This window comes from Borostomias antarcticus, assembly GCF_949987555.1.
Source record: "Borostomias antarcticus genome assembly, chromosome: 5".
In the NCBI taxonomy this organism is placed as follows: domain Eukaryota; kingdom Metazoa; phylum Chordata; class Actinopteri; order Stomiiformes; family Stomiidae; genus Borostomias; species Borostomias antarcticus.
In genome coordinates this window covers 6,587,507-6,614,122 of record NC_140238.1, presented here as the reverse complement: position 1 = coordinate 6,614,122, position 26,616 = coordinate 6,587,507, and the positions used below count along the sequence as shown (strand labels likewise).

General features: G+C 46.1%; 1 protein-coding gene across 1 annotated transcript; it reads right to left on the bottom strand.

Moving 5' to 3' along the window:
* Positions 1-5,915: 5,915 nt before the first annotated feature.
* slc35f4 (solute carrier family 35 member F4) lies at positions 5,916-13,819 on the bottom strand (the record flags this gene model as incomplete). Its single annotated transcript, XM_084438166.1, has 7 exons — positions 5,916-6,157; positions 6,806-6,895; positions 7,767-7,959; positions 8,055-8,180; positions 8,308-8,527; positions 9,212-9,512; positions 13,744-13,819. 7 exons carry the CDS (start codon positions 13,817-13,819, stop codon positions 5,916-5,918), a joined length of 1,248 nt encoding a protein of 415 aa, XP_084294292.1.
* Between the last annotated feature and the right edge of the window lie 12,797 nt (positions 13,820-26,616).

Here is a 26,616-nt window from a genome sequence, read left to right as displayed (position 1 = left end):
ACATTCACCATTGAATTGCAGACATGGATGACATTATTAACAGATGTTATTAACAAATGATTCTGCTATTGTTACTTAAATGATCCAATAATGACACCAAGTGGTAAAGCAGGAGAATTGTTTTTGTTTTAATATGGTTGTTTTTTTGTGTGTTTTTTTTTAAGTGTAGCTGTGCCCGTTTTGGGATACCATGAATTGTTGTAAGGTCAGACTGTTCTGTGCCGGCCACTCCCAGACAGCAATCCGAATCAGGGTCATATACAGGCCAGATCTGGCACTTGTGGTTTAGTTCCAGCCCATATATGGCCCAGATCCGCTTGCTATCTGCTGGCCAGCCCCCCTCCAGTCTCTACACTCCTGTTAAGAGCTCTACATCAGGGACTGTGGGGATGTGGAGAGCAGCATTGCAATAAGCAATTTCCTGTTTTAGGGACCCTTGAAAAACGATAGGTCTTTCTCCTTCTTCAGGGAACTGGGGGATCTTTAGGTTCTTAGGGACTCTTGTGTTCTTTCTCATCCTCTCTCATGAATAATAGATCAAAGTAGGCTATTGCAGCAGACCATTTCGGGAATACTTTCTCTTCAAAGATAATTTGAACTATAGTTGAGGGAACTTCTTTTTCCTGGACTCATTATTTTTCTCCCTAGAGGTCTAAAAACAAATAAGCTTTTGCAAGAGAGAGGTACAAACCATCGTCAGAAACAGAGTGTGCTCGCTTAACATCCAAACACATTTCCACAGTTCTTAGAGTCACAGCAGTATCTCTAGAGGGCACCATCCTCTGTCTTCTCGCAGGATTGAGTGATCATACCCAGATAGCAAGCGGATCTGGGCCATATACAGGCCAGATCTGGCCCTTGTGTCTTAGTTCCGGCCCATGTATGGCCCAGATCCGCTTGCTATCTGGGTAGCATCAACAGCAGCACCATCATCATCATACACACACTTTATTTGTTATTAAAAACGATTTTCTGCCTTACTTTCTGATGTTTCTTTAAAAAAAAAAAACAGTTGTCCACAATAGAAGTTAATATTATTTTATTTTCCCATTGATAGGTTGGTGCTATTCAAAAATGTTTATGAGTATCCTGCAAACACAGTGATACAGGCTAAGTGTGAAATCCCCTTTCTCCTCAAATTCATCACAAATTTTAGTTTTAATGTATCTACGACAGCCTTAATTTGCAGCACCTACCACTCCTGAGGTTTAAGACCCAGATTAATCCAGATTACTGAACCTCTCCACCTACTCCAGTTCAGGGTCCCAAATCCCTCTCCGCCCATGGCAAACACCTCTTATCCCCCCTCTGTCTCTCTGCCTGGCCCTGGCGGGTTCATGCCACATGTTCCAACCAGACCTCCCAGTATCCCCCAAAGAACCCAAGTGGCTGGTACTTCTCTCTCTGTTCCAGTCCAGCATCCAGGGTAAGGATCTCTCCAGGGACAGCCCAGCGTGCCTGTCAGTCTCAGACTCCCTGTTTCGGGGAGAGCGCCGTCTGCCGCCAGCCAGACCCCTACAGATCGTCGGTTCGTCCCCCCCCAACAGATGCTGTGTCTCAGGTCGGGTGTGCTGTCGCTCCTGCTCCAAGGGAGGGGGGCTTGGTCGGAGGAGGGCCCCGAGGTCGAGGCTCTCTCCCCTGGACTCGTCCCAGAAGATGTCCCTCTCTGTTGGTCTTCTCACCAGACGAAGCCTCTGCGACCCCTCCCGGTCAGGTCCTCCAAAGTCACAAGAACTGATTAATAGTCATTCATTACCGGATAATGTACTGTACATTTTTCATCAATGAGAGCATGGTCAGGTTGGCTGTATGAGAGGTGAGATTGTGTTTAGTCTCACTATCAGCGGCGTAGGCGGTCCTCTCCTGTGCTCTCTGTTCACGGGCGCGTCGCTGGTGTGCTCGCCGTCGTCGATGCGTCTGTTGACTGATAACCATCTGAGCCTCCAGGCGCCCTCCCTAGATCAGGCATGCGTGGGGTCACCGCCATTTTAAATGTGTTTCGACTTCTCATATACCATGAAAAAAATTACTTTCATCCTGGCCTCACCACCTTTCACTGCCTGTCTACTTGTTTAGGTGTCCTGGGTGATGGTGAATATTAGCTTGTTTGTGACTGTGTCTCTAATGGCAGGAGCTTTTTTGTTGCCTCTTCAAGTGGATGGATCCCACTGAGGGCCGGTCACGGCTGTAGCCCCTGACGCTTTCCACTCCGCCAGCGCTCTAATCAGGCCCGCGGAGACAGGGGGGGCCCAGCGTCACAAGTCACCAGCTGTCTGCTTCTCTCTCTTTCTCGCTCTCCTTCTCTCTCTCTCCTGCTCTCCTGCCCCTCTCTCTCTCACACACTCTCTTTCTCTATCTCTCTCTGTCTGACTCACTATTCACCCCCCCCCCCCCGTGTCTCTCTCTCCATCCCTCTCTCAATCAATCAATCAATCAAAGCTTTATTTGTATAGCGCATTTCATACCCAGAGGCAACACAATGCGCTTTACAGAGAACAAGGGAGGTGGGCATACGACCCACTCTCTACATATTACTCTCCTTAACACAACAGAACCGTCCATTTCGTCAAAACCATCACTAAACTATTACGTAATGCCACGGACAACATTTCCTTTAAAGCATGGCCCGAATGCTCACACTTTCTCCGGGAATGTAAGTCCGTGTGGATCGAAAGCGAGGGTTGATCTGACTGTGTAACAGGCTGTGATGATGTATAGATGTGCCGCGTACCCACCTGCACCTGTCTGCCGTTGCCACCCCGCCCCACCTGACTGGGGGTAGAACAGGGGGTGACGCCCCCATCTCTGCAGTCTCTGGCCTGAGGCAAAACACACATATTCTCTCTCAATACCATCTCAAGCAGCCCAGAGACCAGATGGCACAATAAAGTGCTTTTTGTGTGTTTTTGTTATTTTTACCATGGCCACTTGACTGGCAGCAGCCGAGAGCCCAGTACGAGGGGTCAGTGGTTGCAATGCCTGAGGAGAAATAATGATGGGCAGCCTATGGGTGAATCACACACGGTCGCTGACAATGAGACACCCCTCCTTCCCCCAGAGTCCCAGACACAATACTAAGGAGAACAACAGCACACATGAATTCAAACTTCATAATGAACAATGCAGTGAACTATTGGGATACGCGTGCTGTTCTGACCTGTGGTCTTCGAGGAGGATGAGAGGGAATGATGCTTGGGAGGTTTTGACTCTGTGGGAGACTGCCTGTGAATGATGACTCTTTCACACGCATATAACACACACATAAGACATTTAAATGATTTGAAAAAATCAAAGCTCGACCTCTACGGGATCACAAGTGGAAAACACGTTCTGTAAGCATATCAAACTCACCTTCAGAATTTCAAGTTAGAGATTTTGGAATATTTGCACACTCACCTGCAGGGAGTGTCAAGAGACTTTTGTTGTTCTCCAGTCTCAGTGGAGGCAGGGTTGTCCTCCCATGTCGCAGAGGTCTTTGCTGCTGTTCTGGGGAGGTTGGCAGGGCAGGGAGGGTCCACTGTGGGGCGGGGTGGCTGGTCTGCTGATCCCCCTCTCCCCGACTGTGACAGGGGGCCACCTGACTAAGCCTGGACTTGGAGCCTGGAGAACCCATCCTCCAACAGCTAGACCTCTGTGAAAACTAGCCTTCTCTTGGATACCTCAGTCAAGAATCTGCTCTGGAATCTGGACGTCGAATCGACAGTTGGATTCAGAGGAACTCCTCTCACCTCTCAGACGCTGGTGACCCACACTCCCTGCTGATATGACTGTCCTTGCAGCTGAAGGGACCCCTTGGCTTCCTGTGTATGACATCACGAGTTACAGAGTAACTGCTGCTGCTCGTCGCGTCCGGCTGTCCATTCGCTCCTCTCTGTGTCAATCAAACCCAGTTGGCGATCTGATCCTCCCAAACCGACCCAAGATTCTGTCCAGAAACGTGCCGCTGTACAAATACAGTGAACGGTTGTGGCTGTGGTTGAAACAGCAGGTGTGTGATCCATCCCTTGATCTCATACTTACATACACTATCCTACTATAATGAGCTACTGTAGGTTTCTATAGCAACTCTCCCTACAGGTTACTTTGTAACTGTTAAGTTAATGCTTAAAAGACCCTGTTCATTCATTTGAGCACCCTCGCTCCTTCTCTCTCTGACTACCGAGGCATGGGGGAGAGGGGGAGAGGCCGATTCTGAGGGGGGCTCATGGTTGATCGCATTAGAGACATTACTGTATCTGCAATACGACACATACACGTGCACTACAGGAATCTGCTCTTCCACAAGGAGGAAAGCTAGGGCACAAGGACATGTGCTCTATTTCTTGCCCGATAGTGTCAATCTGCTATCTGTGAGTGACGGCTGCCATCTCGAGTGGCAATAACAGACGTCCTCTTCCCCCCATTCCACCTCTCATCTCCCTCAATAGGCCAGCCAGAGCAGTGTGTCCGTCAGAATTTGTCACTTCAGCAAATGCTTAATTAGGAGCCACGTCTCAGTGACAGCACACGACTCATCATGGCACGGTGGATAGAGACCTTTGGGAGTGAGCTATGCACTGTATAGTATGTGTGTTTGTGTGTGAGACAAAAGATAGAGAGAGAATGAGCGCCTTGCGTTACTGTACTTCCAAACCCAGTCTTACTGTACAACACACACTCTACATTCCGATAGGATTGTGATCTGTATTCTGATCTTATCTCTTTTTTCTTCTTTTAAAAAAAATAAATGTAAAGTTTGATTGAATTGATTGAATTGGACAGTGAAATCTGGTAGTTTTAGTGCCCCTCTATCTGTTCACTGCTAACCAGGCTCCTCGGTGTGTGCTTCTACCTGGAGATGAACCAGTGGCAGGCAGGGCCGTGAAAGCCTTCACTAGACAATCACCAGAGGACCATCCGAGTATGTCAGCAGGGAGGAGAGACGAGGAGTGACACAGCATAGCACAGGAGAGACTGGCATCCCTGCGGAATTAATTAATAGCATTTCTTATACAGTATTACTCCGACTGGGTGATCCACACTCTCAGAGCTGCCCAAATAGTGACATGGTCCAACTGTACTGTATCTGTCACAATATACATGTTCAGTACATATATAAGCTACTTACTGCTTTTTACTGTGCATTTGATCAAACATATAAACATGGATGGTGTGTATGTGTGTGTGTGTGCAATTGAGAGAGAGAGAGAGAGAGAGAGAGAGAGAGAGACTGTGTCACGTGGTCCATGGAGAGTTAATGATATGCGAGGATGTGAAGGCGCTAACTATGTTTTCCTAGGCTGATCTAATCACTGTATTAACCAACGTCCACTTCATAAATACACAGCTTTATAGATACAGTACACAGCTACGGCGTGAGATTGGGTCTTTAGTTTCCTTTTATCAGAAAAGAAAAAGAGCCTGTACATTAAGCATAGTATATTTATCATTCTTCTATATATTACTATTTAAGTAAGTAAAATGTCAATACTCTCGTCTTATTGATACACCTGTGAGTAAATTCAATAAATACAGATAGGATTGAGCCAAACTGGCCTGTCAATATTTATATTCACAGAATATAGTCAGTGGATCAGGTTTGAGGGAGGCCGGTCGGGCTTGTGTGGTCCAGGGGCGTGCTAGGAGGAGGACTGGGGGTGGCAAGTAGTCCGAGAAAGTAACAAACACTTTCCAACTTTCCGGTTAACAAAATCTCAAAATGTCCTCTTTCCCCACTTACAAGAGAAAGTGCTGAGCGGACGCAACCCCTTTTCACAGTTCCAGATGCTTCCTGCTTTCCTGACAGCGGCGTCCTGTCTGGTCTCAGGACCGGCTGTCCGGCCACGCCTCCCAGGAGGGCGATGGGGAAACGTGCAGGGAGGACGGGAGGGTGGGGTTGGGGGCGGGGGTGGTTACGGCAGGCCACGGGGGCGCGGTCATGCCAGGGGGATGGAGACGGCGCCGTTGGCTCGGCTCCGGCTGCGCATGTGGATGCTGGACTCGGTCAGCTCCTCTCCGTGCTCCTCCGACTTCTTGTCGGCGACGGCGGCCAGGAAGCGCAGCGTGATGGAGTCCCAGTCCTCGGGCAGAAGCAGCAGCAAGAAGCCCAGGCAGATGATGCAGGTGGCCGCCAGACGCACCACGTTGAAGATCACCTCAGGCTTCAACACATCTATGGCTGTGGGGAAATAGAGAGAAAGAAAAACATGCTTTGATTAATTACATGAGTAGCCCAAACCACAGGACACTGGGGATGTGGGGATAAGCATAGCTTAGCACTGCGGCTTACAATCAGCCACAGGTGTGACGTTACTGTATGTCGTCCTACCCTCTCTCTCTCTCTCTCTCTCTCTCTCTCTGTCTCTTTCTGTCTCTCTCTCTCTCTCTCTCTCTCTCTCTGTCTCTCTCTCCCTGTGGTCTAGAGCGCTGCGCCAGCCTGTTGTAGCCCACTGACCTTCATACTGTGGTTAAGGAAAATAACCCTTCTACAGGCGTTTAGTGTCGCCTTAGCAACCCGATCGTCCCCGGGCGAGGGATAGTCACGGCGACCGTGGAGGCACTTTGATGCTCGGGTTTCTGAAGGCGAGGTGAGGGAGTCAGACTTGCAGTGTAATCTATTTGCTGCGCTGGGCCGTTTTAAGTGCTGACCTCTGGATACGACGCCACCCAAATCACTACACACTGCTGTACATTCAATGGGCGTTTTCTCTCATGAGAGAGATGACCGAGAGCCATTTGACTTCTTAAAGTTAATTGATTTAGAGGATCCATAGTAAGTATGAGAGTCTCGTCTCAATCCTAACTGTTCACATGAACTCACGCCTACCTGCATTGCCAGGCACACTGAGCAGTGTCCCTATGGAGATGAGAATGGGGTAGGTGAGCACCACGCCCACGTTCACCAGGATGTTGAACACTGGAAGAGACACGAAAGGGTTAACATTAGCCCATGTGTGTATGTGCTTTAGCTTTACTACACGTTGTGGGGACCAAAATGTCATGTGACATAGGATGGTCCTCACAAGTTTAGGGTTAATTTTAAGGTCAAATGTTAGGGTTTAGGGTTTGGGTTACAATAATGGTTATGGTTAGAGTTATGGTTAAGATTAGGTTTAGGGGTCAAAGGTTATGCTTAGGGTTAGGGGTCAGCATTAGGCAGGGGTTAAATTGGGCCGGGGCTATCCGGGGCTCAGCCCCGGTACATAGGTTCCCAAAATGTCATCAGCCGGAGCTCAACCCCGGCACATCTATCATCAACATTTAATTTATTTTTTCATTTTTTCTTGGTCTTTATTGTTAAAATAATGCAACCATTTCTTGTCCACCAGTAAAATAAATCACAATTCATTTTAGTTACTGTTTTTTCATGTTTAAAATGTCATCGTCATCACTTTCACTGGCCTGGGTATTCTTCACTTTCGATCCACTTGTCAGTCAGTCAGTTGTCAGATTAGAAGTGCTGTAAACTCATGGCATGGGATAGGGAGCACTCAGATCTTTTTATGAGTGAGTATACCTTGGATTTCGTCTGATATATTCCGATTAAACAATGTTTTCTCTAACAACACCGAGATTTTAGTCTGCCAGGAATCGCTGGCAAGCTATCAAGTTAGCTAACGGTAGCTAGCTACATTATCTAGGTAGGCCTATAGTTTACCTTTAGCAAGATAACCCTTCAGTAAAATTTTATGTTCAGGATTAAGGTTTAAGGCTAGGGTTAAGTTTAGGTGGTCCCCACAAAGATAGGAAAGTCAGGGCAGTGTGTATGTGTGTGTGTGTTCATTCACCCAGCCACAGGCCAGCCAGGCCACACAGGTATCCCCAGGGCAGCGAGGACAGAGAGCCCCAGTGCTCCACCTTGGTGAAATAGAGGATGAGTGGCACGCAGGAGATGAAGACCAGGTTGAAGAAGCCCATGGTGGACAGGAAGTGGGCCACCTCCCCCAGGCTGGCGCTGCCCAGGAACATCTTAAACAACACCTTGAAAACCAAACCACAACCCTCAGTCAATCACCACAGTGAGAAGAATACAGTTAAAATGTCATGCAGCTACATATCTCATTGGTTTAACTGGCCTTGTACAGCGCCGAGGTGGAGGCGGAGCCCACAGCCAACGCCACGCCTACGATGTAATCGCCGTCAAAACCGTCCGCATACGCCATCATGACGATGCCCGTGATGGCCATTATGGCAGCAACGATCTGCAGGCAGCCCATGAGGAACGATCAAGAAATCAAAAAGGTGTTTCTACTGTACTAGTCCCCTTGGCTAATCCTTCACACAGCCTAACAATATATACATTGTAATAGCGTGTGTGAGCGTACTGACCCGTACGCCCATGAACCGGTCCTTGAGAACGATCCAGGACAGCAGGAAAACGAAGGCCTTGTGGCAGCAGTAGAGGGCCGAGACGTCGGTGGCGGTCAGCTTCCTGAGCGCCAGCAGGTACAGGTAGTTGGTCAGCGTCCACAGGATGGAGAAGGGCGCCGTCCTCTTCAGGAACAGCTTCAGGGTGATCCCGTCCTCCCCGAAGATCCGACTGCACTCCCTAGCCCGCCCAATCACAGGGGGTGGGAGAGGGAGACACTTTACTATGTTATTTCCCAGAACACTTAAGATGATTCCAGTCTACTCACCAAAAAAAAAGTCTTATTTGTAGAAACGTGTGTGTGTGTGAGGGGGGGGGGGGGGGGCAAAACTGTGCCTTAGTGAAATTGCTAGTCATAAACGTTATTACTCTGGGCATTTCTCCTCATTGCGGTCAATATCCCCATTCACACGCCTGGCTAAACATAGCAATTAAAATGGGGATGTGTCACTTACTTCAGTAACGCCTCATTGGCCACTGGAAAAGATCAAACCTTCTCAATAGCAAAAAGAAAGCTGCCATCTACAGCAAAACCAAGTAGCACTACTATCACATGAAACCATTCCACAACTAAATCAGAGGAATCTGTGGTTTCTCAAATACTGTAGGTTGCTTTGATAAGGCTTCCCTCTTAGGGCCAGTTTCCCAGGCAGGTACCGAGTCTAATCTATTTCCTGAATACATTATTTCTACAGTCCTAGACTTTCTATTGTCTAAGAAGCTGCTCCAATCAGCAATCTCTATTGACATGTGTTTAAGTCTATAGTCTAGACTATAATGTCAAAGAATGTGTGTCAAAGAAACTGCTCTACAGTCATGTATCAGCCCTGCCCCAGCTGTGGAAATCAGGCTGCTATAACTCACCTGAATTTCTGGATGGGCGTCTGCTTGTCCCTGGTGGTGGCCACGTGGCCGGAGTAGTACAGGGGGAAGAAGAGGATGTTCCAGTTGCTGCTGAACCAGGAGATGAAGAAGGGGCAGGAGAACGACTGTAAGGTGAGCTTGACCACCTGAGTGGCGCCCACCCAGGAGGACGCGACGCACATGACCACCAGCAAGCCCCCCAGGACCTTCAGGGCCGCGTTGGCGCACGTCTGGTAGGACGGACCCTCTCCGCTGGCCTCGCTGACCGGGGTCTCCGCCTGGGATTCAGAACCCTCCTCTCCTGCAGGGGGACAAGGGCGAGACGTCCATCTGTACCTGCGCTACGGAGGAATACGCATAAATGTGTTCTCTGTGGAGCAGTTGCAAGAGACCAGCGTGCCTCTTGGAAGTCGCAGAGTTTAGTATAAGCAAATAAGTACTAATGCATGCCCCATTAGTGCTTTAATGCTATACTGGCCCATGGAGGCTCACTAGGTAAGCATGTATCGATCACCTCCCCCAGTTTGAATTACCTGCTGTAGAGGTATGGAGGAAAGGCTTTGTGGGAAATGTGTTGGCTTAGCATGGTGGTTGCCCATGGCATAAATAGCATCATGGGGTCATGATACAGCACAGTATATGGAAGGAGGCTCATACCGTACATGACATGCAAAGGAAACCTGACGCCTAGAAAATGATGTAGCCTAGTGTAGTATATTGTACAGGTCAGCCCAATCACATGACAAAGACGTGACAACCTTGTCGCGTTTGACGTCCCCTGTTTTAACAGTCGCCACTGTCATTGGCTATAGCTGATATGATACACATCAAAGAGGATTGTGGAATTTGGAGAAATAACAGAGAGGCCTATCAAAAGCTGTCAGTGGCGACACACATCAACGCCGTTGAGAGCCTAGGGTATATCCTGGACAAAAACTTTCTATAGTATGCTTCCTGCAGCCTGCTGGCGTCACTGTTGCTGGGAAAAGACACTTGTAAACGTTTAGCAGGCATGGCCTTTTGCTTTTGCTGGCTGGTGTAAAGAGAATAGATTACCAAAGCTCTGACTCTGCACTCTTAGTTCCCATGGTTATAGCGCAGACCGGGTGGATTCTCGGCTGGTGCAGTGTGTTTGGGGACACTGGGAGCTTTGGCATCCCTGGAGCTCGCTAACTGTGTCTGACCACATACATCAAACTCACTACAGGCAACTAGAGATTGGGAAAAGGAAACGAAAAGATTTATATTGAATTATATTCCTGGTCGCGGTACTTTTGCTGTCAAAGCAAAATATTGAATGGTGCATTGCCTTAATGGATTGTGGGATTGAAGGCTTATTGGGGTTTGCTTGCTGTATAATGTACTGTAGTGTGATGAACGTTTGTGAGTGTGTGTGTGTGTGTGTGTGTGTGTGTGTGTACGTGCGTGTGTGTGTGTGAGACTAGGATGATGTGAGGGTGCTTCCGGAAAGAGCCGGAATCCGTTCTCTAGCTCTCCACAGTGTGATCAATTTACACCAGGGCAGGAATAAACGATGACATGTGCCGGGTGTTCACTCACCACTCACTCTCAGCTCGCTGGCTCAGCACTCTGGGCCCAGCCGTTTCCACCATGGCTAGAGACATTCCAAGTACAGTAACAGCGCTCACAGACTCCCCAACCATCTCTTTAATCTCCTTCTTCTCAGGTCTACTGTTCTCATCTCCTAACGTTCAGTGCCCAAGGAAGGCCGATAACGGTGCACAGAGATATGAGCACAATCTGTGTCTCTGTGCCATCCAATGAAAACAGTCACATTCACTACTGGTATTGACCCACTCCTTGAAAACAGCAAAGTGTTGGTTCAGTGTCTTCATGGCTGCAATGGAAATCAATGGCAAATTCAATTATTTGAGGTGCTCATTGACATTGATTTGGAGAGAGGGGAAGTGATTGCTGGCTGCTGGCTGAAACTGTCATCTAGCTTCTTAATTGTACAAGTTCTGACATACTGTAGATGTGGGAGGATGACACACTGGACCCACAGTTCTTCACTCCAACAAAATTAAGGTGAGAGAACAACTCATGACAAACATCCTGAACATCATGTCCATCTGAGTAAACCAGTCCTCGTAGGTTGGTCTCGTAAGACAATTCTCCTGACTAGAGTGACATTTCCCCAAAGGATGTATTATTTTGGACAAGAACACACTGTGCCTGCCAGCCCTACATTACACAGAGCAGGATTACGAGGACAGGTTGTCTGAGAACCAGTTCCATTGAAGTACTGTGCTGCCCCTTCTTCAAAGGATCACTCAGAGTATAACTGTCTGTGTTCTGCTTTGGCATATGGATACGGTGGAAGCTGAGTTTAGTCTGACAGTGGGGGGTCAATGGGGATCTTGGTGTGCAGTGCAGATCTTTATAGATTGAAATCTCAAATGCATTCATTCCTGGGAATTCTTGGAGGTTCTTAAGCAAATGGTTGAAACTGAGTTTTCATTTGATTATTCTGCAGGGGTAGCTAGACCAGGGAAGGTGAGAGGAATTTGTGGTGAAGATCTACTTTTACGAGAACCATCCAGGGATCTATGGAAATCAAGTTTCAGCGTATGGTTGGGTTCTTTAAACAGTACATCCATGACAGCAGCCTGGTTGGTAAGTATCATGTCATATGATTAGAAGAAAATGTGTATGTATCTGTCCTCTGAGAATTATTCCCTAAATACTCATTATAGTTTAATCTTGAATGGTGTAGGCATATTTCACCACACTGGAGTGTGTGGCACATGGTGGTTAGAGAAATGCACATCCTGACTGAGGCCAAAACTCTAGGGACTGTTCTGATGCCAGGATGTGGATATTAAAATACAGCTATCAACTCTGTGTCTCATTAATGCAGAATTATTGGCTCCTTTTGAGGTCTCATAACAGGCTACATAATTATCTGCTGATGGTGCTGCTATAAAAAGTTACAGTGTACCATGGGGCACAGAGCAGAACAGCAAGACAAAATTAGCAAAACTGAAGCTTAAAATCTGACTGTAAATTACATAGGCTTTGTCAAAGATGGGCTAGAATACTACCATAAAAGACCATTTACAGACCATATGCAGTCCTTTGAGATTCTGCTACATGCAATAATAGCCTTAGCTTTGCCATACTGCCTTACTGCACGCTATCGCCACTGCCGTTAAGAGAACTTATATACGCTGACAGTGTGACGCAGTATCCAGCCTGGCCCTCATATTTCAATCCATCCTTTGCACTCCCACCACTGCACAGAGGAAGTGACACTGATGGATAGACCTGTGCTGAATCCAATAGGGAGTTTATCATTGAGGATCCTGGCCTGTCGTGATGTGGTCTTACTCTGGGTTAGAAGGTGCATGCGGACCCGACCACAATTAGGTAAGAAGAAAAGTCACAGGTATCTTGTGGATTAAAGGACTAGGATTAGAGCATCTATTTTGTAATCTCCATAAAACAGTGTGGGGTTGTAAAGTCTGAGGTCATCGCTTGCGGTGAGGCTCAAGGCTCTAGAGGCAGGATGATTGCAGGCAGGGAATTATGAGCTGAGTCTTGCCATGCAGTAGTAAACAGAAACAGCCAACCTGTCAGCTGGATTGGGTAGGTTGGCATCAGTAAGCCGGCTCACAGGACAACTTGAAACAGCCAAACATATGATGTGACCCTTATTACCGTCCCCATCAATATGCTCTGCATCACTTCTTCATGTCTGTAAGCAAAGACATGACACTTCTCACACAGCTTGAACGTTCTAGAACCCTAATAGTAATTTAGGAATACTTGGGTGCTATGTGTAGCCTACAGTTGTACCTTGTTTTTAATGATCACGAGTTACTGTAGTGACGCATACAACTGTACGATAGCTCTTGTATAACGCCTTATTTCTAATTCATATTGCTCTTTGTAATGTGGGAGCACTTTCAAGTCCTTGCAGGATTCTACAGGCCTAATGAGAACAGCCCATATTCGCAGGGACTTTTCTGTGGAGAGGTAACGCTCTTTATCATCATATAGCAGCCCAGGCGACACTTACCAGTTTGATCTAGCTGCATAAACTAGATTAAACTCCCCTGCTTTCTCTCCTAATTATCTTTCCATTTTAGAAGTCAATTTTATTCTGAAAATTCCAATAGGCTTACTCATTCATAATACACATTTTGATGATAGATTTTCAATATTGCTTGATAAAGTATTAACACAATGAGGTAAGTGAACTGTCAGTACAACATCCCACACACATGCATTAATGCATCTGTGCACATGCAGCCATTGGGGAAACCTCTTTAATATCCAAATAATGCACAACTACCTGTATAGCACAGCTACATAGACAGTGGTTTCAACGTGCATATCGCTGCTATCATGGAGGGACACTCCAGCTTTAATGCTGCCTTATTCACACTCTCTCTCACATACGCAGACAGCCATACACACACACACACACACACACACTACATGCCCCAGACATGGCAAACTCCATCCCTCCCCTCCATCCCTCCTCCCTGGTACCCAGGTGCCTTTACCTTCGGGGATGGGGCAGGTAAGGACCTGGGTGCTGTAGGAGCTGAGAGGAGCCACTCTAGCCGAGTGCTTCTTCATCCTCCACTATGATTTACTGTATGTGGGTGTGTGTGTGTGGGTGTGTGTGTGTGTGTGTGTGTGTGTGTGTTGTCTGTGCACCCGGGCTGGTCCGCGTTCAGGAGCTCGCCCCGCAGTCTCTCGGCATCCTCGGAGTCCTCCTCAGCGACTTCCTCGGGCACCCTGGCGCTCCTGTCTCCCCCCTGTTACACCTCCTACGCCTTCTTTAACTCTCACTCGCCGATCCAGAGTCGTCCTCCTTCTCCTCTCTCTCGGCCCCACTGTCTCTGGTGCTGGAGCTCTCAAACTCTCCTTCTCTCTCTTTCTCTCTCTGGCTGGCAACCGAGCTCAGCAGAAGTGCTGTTAAGTGAAGACCCCTACGGTTGCACTGTCATGCTGAGATCCTACCCTGCCACTGTCTCCAAGGGAGACTGAGCTTCAAGTGTGTGTGTGGCATGGTGCAATCACTCCTTCATCAGTCCCCTCTCTCTCCGCCTCCCTCGCCATTCCCCTCCTCCTTGTTTCCTCAGCAAATCAGCTGCTTTGTTTGGAAGGTAACCAGGCAGCAGCCCGGGCTAATTATGCTGTGTTAGCTGCTTTACCCCTCCCTCTCTCTATCTCTCTCCCTCTCCTGTCTATCTCTCAATTACTCACATTCTCTCTCTCTCTCTCCCTCTCTCTCTGTCTCTCTCTCTCCCTCTGTGTCCTTCTCTGGCACTTCTCCCCTACTTCACTGCTGCTTTAGTCTCCGATTATTTATAGAGGTCCTGTCCCATTGTATGCGCCCCTGCAGCACTAATGAATTGAGCGGGCGACAGGGACTTACCTAATCACCGCCCACCCCCCCCCCACCCCCACAACGTAAGGGATCCACTCCAGTGGCACTCCTAAAATTTGGATAAGAGGGAGACTGTGGCTGAGCTTCTCTAAGCCCCCCCCCCCCCCCCCCCGCACACACACACATACATACACACACACACACACACACACACACACACACTCCACTTCATGGGTTATGGACCCATCGCTTTGCTCCAGTGGAGAGAGGGATGGATGGATGGATTTGAAGAATAACCATAACAGCAGACCAAATCAGTACAGAAGGTGCATACTGGATATAAAAAGAGACTTTGAATCAAGAGGTTCTTCACTGTGGCTCTGGAGTCCCTCCAGCAGTATTGCTAGTGAGAAACATTATTTCATCATTATTGTTTTATTGAGTGTGCAGAAACGTTACTTTTAGCTCATCCTGCTCTCAGAGGAAGGAAACGCCTACCTGCCCCCCGCCCCCACCCCAACCCAGTCCAGGCGGTGTGGCCCGGGCCCCTGGGAGTGCGGTTAGACGTTTCCATCTCAGGAACGGCCCCCCGGTCATCCAGCCTCTGTCTGCGATTTTCAAACTTGCAAGTTCTAATGGGCCCCGCTGACCCCCCCCGTTAGCTCACACAGCGATACCACGTTAGCATGCAGACACACAGAGGTCCTGCTCTCTGTGATATAATCATAATATAACCCCCATTCTCACGTCTCAGTAAAATCGATGATAGGCAGGCCTCAGCGTTATGTGTTAGTCTAGGGGCCAATAGCTCCTCGTATATCTCCCCAGATGTATGAGACCCACTCTCACTAGTACCGGACCAACAGCCCCACTTTTCTATAAGTTAGCCCAGAGTCAGAGAAGCCCAGACTAGAGCTAACAGGACTTAAACCCCCACTGCACCAACACCCCGCTCTGTCACCTGGGGTGAGTTCAATCTGAAAACGGTGTGCACTGTTTTGCTACAGTTTCCTCGAAATGGTGTGCGACAGACTTTGAGGCAGGTTTTCTCTCGTTTGGTGGGTGTGTCAGAGGTGCTATCCAATCAGCAGATTGATATATATACCCCTGCTGTATCTTCTTAGCTGCCATTGGTGCGACGCTTGCATAACACAAAAGGGGTGTTCAACGCACCACCGTTTCCGTTTGAATAAATGGTTTGTAATGTTTTGTCGGGGGCTGTACTCACCCCAGATCGGTGTCAAGTCAAACCCATCCCCATCCTCCGCACTCCTCTGTCTTTCCGCTCCAATTCACCTCGCCTACTCAGTCCTGGCAGAGCTACAGAGCACTGCAGATCAGAAGAGCTTTGATTGTCCCTCAAACCCTAAGAGAGGAGCAGCCACCGACTGCACCTTCTGTTTGTTTGATTAGACATAAAAGATGAGAAACGGCACTTGTCTCGCAGCCAGCCAGCGTTATAACGGTTATTTATCTGCTAGGACGCTGGGTCCAAGTCAGAGAGTGACAGCGAGTGCTTGGCTGATTTCACTAGCCCCCTCAGCTCTTAAGAGCTAACGTTTTGTGCCGCTAAGCATGCTAAGCATCCTCTTGCTTTTCGAGTTATTGAGCACTACACTCATGTAAATGCATTAAAGTTGTGTCATGGGAATGAGCCTGAACATACGGTAGTGAGGGTGGTGGGGCGTGTGTGTGTGTGTGTGTATACTGTAAGAGGTAAAACCTGATGTCGGGTCAGGTGTGTAAGTCGAAGATGAGCTCGGAGGTGTAGAACTGCAGGCTCTCTCCCCTGAGGCAGGGGGCTCAACTTAAAAATAGCCCTGCTGATCAGCGGAGCCAGCAGCTAGACAGCGAGGGGAGAGAAAGGCAGCTAGTCAGCAGATCTGGGCCACATGGATGCTAACCAGTTTCCACTAAGAGCTTAAACTGATAGACACGGAGCACACAGGCATGGTCCTGCGCTGTTGGAGAGACCATGGTTCAAACCCAGGCATTGGATCATGAGAGATTGAACCATTGCTATACATACACACACACACACACACACACACACACACACACACACACACCCACCCACCAAGAATCCCCACACTTCCAGGCAGTAAGGCAATATTTTCCAGTGCAGGATGATTAATGTTTGTTGTGATTGCCAATAAAATCCCAGCAATAAAACAGGCATATATCACTGAGCCCGGAGCTGCTTTGAAACGTTGGAGGAAATTGGGTTCCATTTCTGTTTGCACACAATGTTTACTAACCACAAGAACCTGCAATTACTAGACTACAGTACCATTTACCCCATATCAATCCAAAGAATGCATCCATTTCGTCTATGCCGTTCGGTTTCCGATGTCACATTTGATCATAACAACTATTACAGGTGGTATAATAATAATATTATGCAACATCTGCTGTTACTTGGTGTTGCCTGGCTGGTATGCCCTAAAGCTTCTGGGAGAGATGACTCTATGACCCTCGCCTCCACCTGTTCACCTTACCTACACCACCATCGCAGCCGCTCGGCTCCGCTCATCTGTGGGTAGTAGCACACGGTGTCATTGTAGCGTCTTGGACCCCCCCCTCTCCCCTAACCTCCCCCCCCCCCTCCCCCACACTCTTCCGTAGAAACCAGGGTGCTCTGGAACACTCATCGGCCCCGCTGGCTCAGTCAGCCTCACTCAAGCCCTTTGTGATTCAGATCAGCCCCGTGTCCCTCTGCATGGCATGGCACACGCACGCCTTTGTCTTCATGCATCTCTGTTTGCTGATCAGCGTGCGTCCTCCGAGAGAAGATGAGAGATGGAGAGAGTGAAAGAGAGAGAGAGAGAGGGAGAGAGAGAGAGGGGGGGGGGCAGAGAGATAGAGAGAGACACAGAAGAGTGCAGAGTCCAGAATACAAGTTGAACAATGTGCAAAGTAGATGGCATAAAAGCATACGGGCACAGTGCATGCTAAGCAGATGGACTCCTGTGCAGGCTAGGCACGGTTGTCTTGGTGTAGCTGGGTGAGGAGGACATCTAGTGGCCATAGGGAAGTTAATACAGTATAAGAGCAGGGTAAGGAATGTGAGGGCAGGGAAAGGCAGGTAGAGAGCGAAGGGGGTGACTTGACTTGGACTTCGGGCAACAGTGCAGGTTATTTGTTTTCCCCCTCCTACTGAGAAAAGGCCTGCGTGTGATTAAGTTGCTCAAGCATCTGCAGAATCGCAACACTGAGAAACAATTGCAAGTGCAGAGCACCCAGTGGATCGAAATGGTTTAATTGTTAATTAACTCCTTTATAGACGGGCAGAAAATGAGACGGCAGATAAGAAAAAACTATCTGGAAAACTAAGTATTCAAACACAATACTCTGCTGTACCAGTTGGACTATTTTGGAATTTAAGTGCCTAATGATTGGGAATGCCAGTGTCAGTGTGATTCAAGACTCCAAGAAGGACTCCATCTTGATTTACAGGGACGTGGGCAGGAGTTTCGTTGAATAGTCTGAGGAGAACCAGCTCCAACTCAACATCAGAAAGACCAAGGAACTGGTGGTGGACTTCAAAAGGAACAAGAGGCCTCCAACCCCCATCACCATCCAGGGGGAGGAATTTGAGATGGTGGACTCATACAAGTTCCTGGGAATGCACCTGAACAACAAACTGGACTGGATTGACAATGCTGAGGCCCTCTACAGGAAAGGACAGAGCAGTTTTTCCTCAGGAGGTTCAGGTCCTTCGGTGTGTGTAGCCGGCTGCTGTGAATGTTCTACCAGTCTGTGGCAGCCAGCACACTGTTCTTTGCCGTTGCCTGCTGGTGAGGCAGTACCAAGTCTGGGGAGTCAATCAAGCTGAACAAGCTGGTGAGGAGGGCCAGCTCTGTTGTGGGGCAACAACTAAACAGCCTGAAGACTGTGGTGGAGAGGAGGATGAGAGATACACAGAAGTCTATTCTAGACAACCCCTCCCATCCCTGGGCTCGCCTGGTGTTCAACCACCCCAAGTTCTCCCACACAACTTCCCCTCTCCGTTCCCTACACTGGCTCCCTGTAGCGGCTCGCATCCAGTTTAAAACTCTGGCGCTAGCCTACAGGGCAATGAAAGGAGCAGCCTCCCCCTACCTCCAGGCCATGGTCAAACTCTATACCCCCTCCCGTCCACTACGCTCTGCTACCTCGGGGCGACTGGTTGCCTATCACTCCGAGTTCCCTGCTGTCGATTGACACGGTCACGACTATTCTCTGTCCCCTGACCCCGCAGTGGTGGAACAAACTGCCCACTGACATCAGGACAGCAGAGTCGCCCCGAGTCACTTGCTTTAGAAAAGAAATGCACTTATGAGTCATGGTACTTGCCATGACTCATAAGTGCATTTCTTTTCTAGTAGTACACTGGCTTTTCATGTTAAATACAATTATTGTAAGTCGCTTTGGATAAAAGCGTCAGCTAAATGACTGTAATGTAATGTAATGTAATGTGATTTATACCTCCCCTCCAGTGTATTTTCTGTATCATGTCAGCTCGGAGAGATGTGTCCCACACGTCCAAGAAAGCAGGACACTGCTCCACCCATAACCTCTAGCTGTCACTCCCCTCCATCTCTCTGACAACTTTTTCATGATGGTCTGTGGATTGCTGCCCATCTTTCGTCACAGGCTCCAAACTCACCTCTTCAAAAAGTACTACAACGATCCTCCCTCTTAAGCACCTATTGTATTTGAGATTGCTATTCTTGCACTTTGCCTTCAGCACTAGATTATTCTCTTAGTCACTTGTTTTAGAAAGGAGATGCACTTGTGAGTTCTGGCAAGTATACGTACATTGGCTTTTCCTACGTTAAATGCAATTAGTGTTAGTCGCGCTTTGGATAAAAGCGCCTGCTAAATAACTGTAATGTAATGTACTCACAGAACTCATAACCACATTGATAATAAAAGTGACTGCAAGTGATATTCTCCTCCACACCTGCTCCTTGGATATGGGACTGTCTCTCAGATGTCACCACAGCCTTCCATTTTCCACAACAGTATAACCAGGGCTGTATGACAATGTTGGTTAGGACAAGCCAAGGTCAATCTCTGATAAGACTACAATTAGACATTGCATACACTCATTCAGCAAACTAGCCAGGACATGTGGAACTATTGTCGTATGGACATGTGCAGTGCACTCAGATTGGCTTCTATGACAGGACACAGGCTACAGCCATCTAATTACTGTAGGTATCGATTCAATTCCTTTTCCAAGTATGCTGTAAACACAATCACAAAGTCAGATATGAGTATGACCACAATATAGACCCCTGAACCACACATTTGAGATCAAGTTTCCTTAATTATAAATTATATAAATGATTAATTATAACCTCTATTTAGAAAGAGATAATGTAACATCCAGACTAATTATATAGTGTAAATGAATGAGAGACTAAACAGCATTTTATAATTCAGACAGTGTGCTGTGTGCATCTCTGAACAGCTCTGAATTCTCACATCACCGCAATACAGAAAACCCCCAACCGAGACGCCTTACGTGTTGCTGTCATGCATACAAAATATAGTAGTCTACCAGTTATAGGTTTGTGATATGCCACTATAGCCTACCCCACAGGCAAGGTAAATGCATTATCCCAACACTGTCATTATGCATGATTACACGGCAGACAGTCTATTATTAAAGAACCAGAATAATAATTAGCAGATAATCAGTAGTGGTTGCCTACACCGAGACTTGGATCTAGCCTACAGTAGGTTGCTCCTAGTATTTTGTAAGTTGGATAAAATTGTCTTCCTCTACAAATGTAGCCTATCTTCAAAATTCTTCAATTTGCTGACCATACCAATGTATTCATTACACAGTCTGTTCACTATCAATGGAATTACACCATCGTGTACTGTTCAGGTGTGACATTTCCCGCCCTAACTGTGGCTACTATGATTGTTTCACGTGTTTAATTAACTGTAGCTCACTTACTTTTGTGACTTGAGTATCCTGGATAATAACCGTAATAACCGGTGATTCTCAGGATCCTATCCTCAATATCACGCACTCCATTGGCGGTCACTTTGGAGGTGGAGGCGTTGTCCCCGTAGAGAGGTCGGCTGTCACCCGTTATGGTCGTTTTCCCCGGTAGGTCCGTCTTCTTCAGCGGTTCCAGTTGAAAGCTGGACTGAACTCCATCATTCTCTCCAATTTCGGTAGTTATCATTGTAGGTCCAAACCGTCAGAAGCCAGGATGCGTTTCAGATGTGCAGCGGTCAACATGCGAGAGAAGGTATCAGCGGCATCAATTAGCAGCGTATGAAGCCCATTCACATTCCATCCCCGCTATACAAGGCGAGGCTGTTCAGTTCAACTTGAGAAGGGCCGGGTAGGCTACTGTACACTAGGGGGCGTGTCATTACTATCGCATCTGAAATCTTATCAGAATTTAATTCAGTCACAAGGTGACATTGTAGCCTAACGTCTCGCCTACAATTATTTTCAAATATTTTAATGAACTCCTACAGAACGAGTAGGCTACCACTGGGTAAAGAAAAAAGTCTAGTCAAAAATACGTTTATGTAGGCCTATATATATATTTCCCAATATAGCATATTCTTTTAAAATTTTTATATGAATATTCCACAAATTGATGATTATTTAAGGTGCATTTATGCATTCTGTCAGAATTAGGCTACACCTGCACATTGTGCTTATTGTATCAGACAGCTGACTGTGTGGTTTCTTGTCGGCTTGTCCAGCGCCTTCAGCCTCTGTGTCGGGATGAATGTTATTTAGCTCCACAAATCAATATAAGTCATTAGCATTCTCCGCCGATGCTTTCCTTCCCTATTCTAATAGGGTGGCAGCAGAACAGATTTGAAGGCTACAGTTTCCCACTGCGGTCAAGCCAGCCATCAATTCAGAAATGCAAGTCATGTGGGCCACCGCCAATTCCCCTTTGCACAACCCAGAGACGTTGAAGACATTCTGATGTGGCATTTCAAAATAAGGGCCCTATAAAATGTACTATACGACCTACTAGCCTACAGTATTTTCCTTCAATTTCAGATTAGGATAAAAAGGAGACCCTCATAATGCCACACCAATTCCACTTCAGATTGCTAGGAGACCACCTTAAAGTGTCACCCAGTGACTTTAAGGACATTCTGATTTGGCATTTCAAAATAAAGGCCCTCGAAAGTGTCCTTGACGATTTACTATATCCTCCGATTTCAGATTAGGAGTAAAAGGAGACCAACCATAATGCCACTACAATTTCACATCAGAGTGATAGCAGAACACCTCAGGGTTTCACCCTGTGACGTTCAGGACATTCTGAAATACCCTTTCAAAATAAAGGCCTTTTAAATTGTCCTACCTGACCTACTACTTTCCTGGTAGTAGGTACTTTCCCATTTACCATTTACCATACTTTCCTTCAAATTCAGATTAGGATTAAAAGGAGACCTCCAATAATATCACACCAATTCTACTTCAGACTGCTAGCAGACCACCCAGTGACATTCAGGACATTCTGATGTGGCATTTCAAAATAAAGGACCTCTAAATTGTCCTATATGACCTATATTTCCTCCAAATTCAGATTAGGATTAAAAGGAGAATGCCCATAATGCCAGAGCAATTCCACTTCAGCGTGGTAGAAGACCAACTAAGGGTGTCACCCAGTGACTTTCAGGACATTCTGATGTGGCATTTCAAAATATAGGACCTCTAAACTGTCCTATACGGTTTACTATTTCATCCAATTTCAGATTAGGAGTAAAAGGAGACTGCCCATAATTCCATACCAATTCAACATGCGAGTGCTAGCAGACCACTACAGGTTGTCACCCAGTGACTTTCAGGACATTCTGATGTGGCATTTCAAAATAAAGGCCTTCTAACATGTCCTATGTCACTTGCTGTTTCCTCCAATTTCTGATTAGGATTAAAAGGAGACCCCCATAATGCCACATCAATTGCACTTCAGAGTGCTAGCAGACCACCTCACCTAGACCTAGTACTTTCCTCCAATTTCAGTTTAGGATTAAAAGTGAAGTAATTGCCTTTGGAGCCAAAGAAGAATGATTAAAAATCAGTGCTCAGCTCCAATCAGTAATGATAAAAACCACAAACAAAGCCCTAAATCTTGGTGTCGTCATGGATTTAGACCTGAATTTCAAAAGTCACATAAAGACAATTACAAAGTCAGCCTACTATCACCTGCTGAGACATAAATCCTTTAATCCTTGATATATTCTTCATATATCAAGGATTAAAGGATTTATGTCTCAGCAGGATCTGGAAAAACTTGTCCATGCGTTTATCTTCAGTACATTTGACTACTGTAATGGTGTGTTTACAGGTCTCTCTAAAAAATCGATCAGACAGCTGCAGCTGATTCAGAACGCTGCTGCTCGAGTCCTCACTAAGACTAAGAAAGTGGATCACATCACTCCAGTTCTGAGGTCCTTACACTGGCTTCCTGTCTGTCAAAGAACTGACTTTAAAATACTGCTGTTGGTTTATAAAGCATTGAATGGTTTAGGGCCAAAATATAGTTCTGATCTGCTGCTACGTTGTGAACCATCCAGACCTCTCAGGTCGTCTGGCACAGGCTTGCTTTCAGTCCCCAGAGTTAAAACAAAACATGGAGAAGCAGCATTCAGTTTTTATGCTCCACATATCTGGAACAAACTTCCAGAAAACTGCAGGTCTGCTGCAACTCTCAGTTCTTTTAAATCAAGACTGAAGACTTTTCATTTTACATTTTAAATCAAATAATTATTCATTCATACACTGCACTGTAATTTGTATTCCTTTATTTTATTTTTCCTGCGTTTTGTTTGAAATGTCCTTTTTTATTTTTTCATTTTAAATTACCTTTTATGTGTTTATTGCACTTTGTCTTGATGCTTTTAATGTCTCATGTAAAGTACTTTGAATAGGCTTGTTACTGAAATGTGCTATACAAATAAACTTGCCTTGCCTTGCCCATAATGCCACACCAACTCATAGTATCTATCGACTTAGATATCAACTTTATTCATTTGCTGTTTAAGCAACCAATATTATCTTATCATCCTACACAAACAGAATACTATGATTTCTGAGAAACAAATCAGATAAACACTGACTTTATTAGGAAAAATTGACTGACTTGACTGAACCATTCTAACTCAGTTCCACCAACAAAATGCATGCATGTGCAGAGGCCTGTGCTCTCTGAGCAACCTCTCTAGTTATGATATAATATAATGACATGAAGACCTGAAATGTACTGTATGTTGACTCTCTGGTGAAGTTGGCTCCGACCCCAGACACCGTCCAGTTGGTCTTGGCCCAACCGTCGACCTCGTAGGAGCACGTCCACCTCCATGTCCCTTGACCAATAAGTTATTAGCCTAGGCTGAGTTGTTTTGACCCTGGACCAATGACTTCAATAAGCAGTGATGCTTATTAGACAGGGATAACGAAAAATCCTTAAATAGCCATACAGAAAGCAAAATGCTATGTCATTCATTCAAGTTAAGGAAGCTACCCAAAAATATATTTTATATTTGCAGCGCAGGCCTAACGTTGTCTTTCCACAGATCAACAAAAATATCCTCCACCTTCTCGCGCCCATTAATGCTGCCCTTGGCTCAGTAGTTTTCCACTGTGCACTGCTGTGCTTCAGTTTGTAAGTGCCCTGTGGTTACGTTTCTATTTATTGTTTTCAATGAAATATGAAGGAGTCCCACATGGAGTGAGCATAACAGGCCTTCCCCTTACAGTATATGGTTCACAGCATTTTGACATCTTTTTGGCAGGACGGCAACAGCAAACGTGAATGTCTGACTGACTGACTGAGTGACGGACTGACGGACTGAGGGACTGAGTGAGTGAGTGAGTGAGTGAGTGAGTGAGTGAGTGAGTGAGTGAGTGCGTGAGTGAATGAGTGACTGACTGACTGACTGACTGACTGACTGACTGACTGACTGACTGACTGACTGACTGACTGACTGATTGACTGACACTGACTGTCTCCAATCAAATCATCACCCCCTTTTCCTCTCTGCACTTATCCCTCCTCTCTGGTTGTTATATCTAATTAACTCAACATTTTCAAGGAGCTTTCTGCTTAAGTTCAGTGTGTTTTATTATGTGGTGTGTATCCTATAATGAGTTACCGGGCTAAAGCTAACATACTGTACTGTAGTGCGTTTACAGCTGCAGTGAAAAATGTGCATAGAAACATCTAGCCTAGCTTAAACATGTCATGTAATATGTTACTTCAGGACAAGTGTGGTGTGGTCCTAGACACCTGTCACTGCCAGTACTTAACTTTTATTTTTATTTGCTCAAGAGGGACAATGTACATTCATGAATCTTTTAGTTAAAAAAAGCCTGAAGCCAGAATTGTGATTTCCATTGCTAGTCCCCTTGCTAGATGGTGCAGGGCTGCGTGTCCTAATGGAAAAAAGGTTTGGCTAGGCTTTTCTTTGCATATCCTCTCAAGCTCCATCAGGTTGGACGGGGAGCGTCGGTGCACAGTCATTTTCAGATCTCTCCATAGATGTTCAATTGGGTTGAAGTCTGGGCTCTGGCTGGGCCACTCAAGGACATTCACAGACTTGTCCCGAAGCCACTCCTTTGTTATCTTGGCTGTGTGATTAGGGTCGTTGTCCTGTGGGAAGGCGAACCTTCACCCCAGTCTGATGTCCAGAGCAGTAGCTACTTCAGTTTTTTAGATTGAATGTTGCAGTAGATGTATCATTGTGTATCATTGTATTAAGATTTGAACACCGAGTGTCACAATATGTTTTTGTTATTTTTTATACTAAAATCTCTGATTTAGGTAAAAAAACAGGATGCCAGTTTACGGGTAAATCTTTTTGGAATTGTGAATTAAATGCACTATGTTGGAAAAAACATTTAAGGGTTGAGTTTAAGTGATGTCAACATATCTTTGATAAAATATTACGCTTCTTTAAGCGGAGGTTTAATAGGGGCCAAGCGATGCACTTGGAGCAGCTTCAATCCAATTATCAACAACAATTCTGGAGTGAATTTAATCGACTGGGCCCTAAGAAAGTTGTTAAAATACCTATGGAGGAAAGATTACCAAATGGTTATCTGGATAATAGGACTGAAAGTGTTTTGAAGGTTTGGGAAAGTGAATTTGTGAATTTGTTTTCAGGAGACTGTGTTCCACCTGTTTTTGATGAGTGTGCTCTGCATGGCCAATATAACTAACATCAAAGATATGCTTGAGAGGGGGATGGATAAGGATGGGTACACTGTAAACCCATGTTTTAACAGTAACTTAACCCTAGAAGAAGTTACAAGGGCCCTCGATAAAGCAAAAAATGATAAAGCAGTGGGGGTAGAGGGCCTTCATAATGAAGTTCTTAAAAATCCCAAGGTATTGTCTGTGTTGTTTAGTTTATTGAATGCATGTTTCCTATATGGCATTATCCCATCTCTTTGGTGCAAGTCTATTATCAAACCAATCCCCAAATCTGCCAAGAGCGATCCAAGGGTCCCTTTAAATTATAGAGGCATTAGCTTCATGAGTTCAGTCTTCAAAATATACTCATGTATTCTTAACCACAGGCTCTCTCAGTATTTGGAGACGTCTGATTCACTTGCTGAATGTGAATCAGACGTGAATCAGATCTGATTCACTTGCAGAATGGATTTAGGAAGCATGGGGCTTGTATTGATCATATCTATAAAGTCACCACAGTTATTAGAGCAAGAATTCAGGAGGACAAATCTACTTATGCATGCTTTACAGATTTCCAGAAGGCTTTTGATTGGGTTAATAGGGATTTACTTTTCTTTAAACTAATCCAGACTGGAGTGAATGGTAAATTCTAAGAAGCTATCAAAGCACTATGCATCCTGTAGTGTGTGTCCAAGTTAATTGACTTAACTACTGGTTGGTTCCCAACGCCATTTGGAGTGAAGCAGGAGGATGTTTTATCTCCTACCCTCTTTGCAATGTTTATTAATGATCTAGCCCAGGAGATAAACAGTTCTGGCTTAGGGGTAAAATGGGATGACCTCGTACTAGGATGCCTTCTGTAT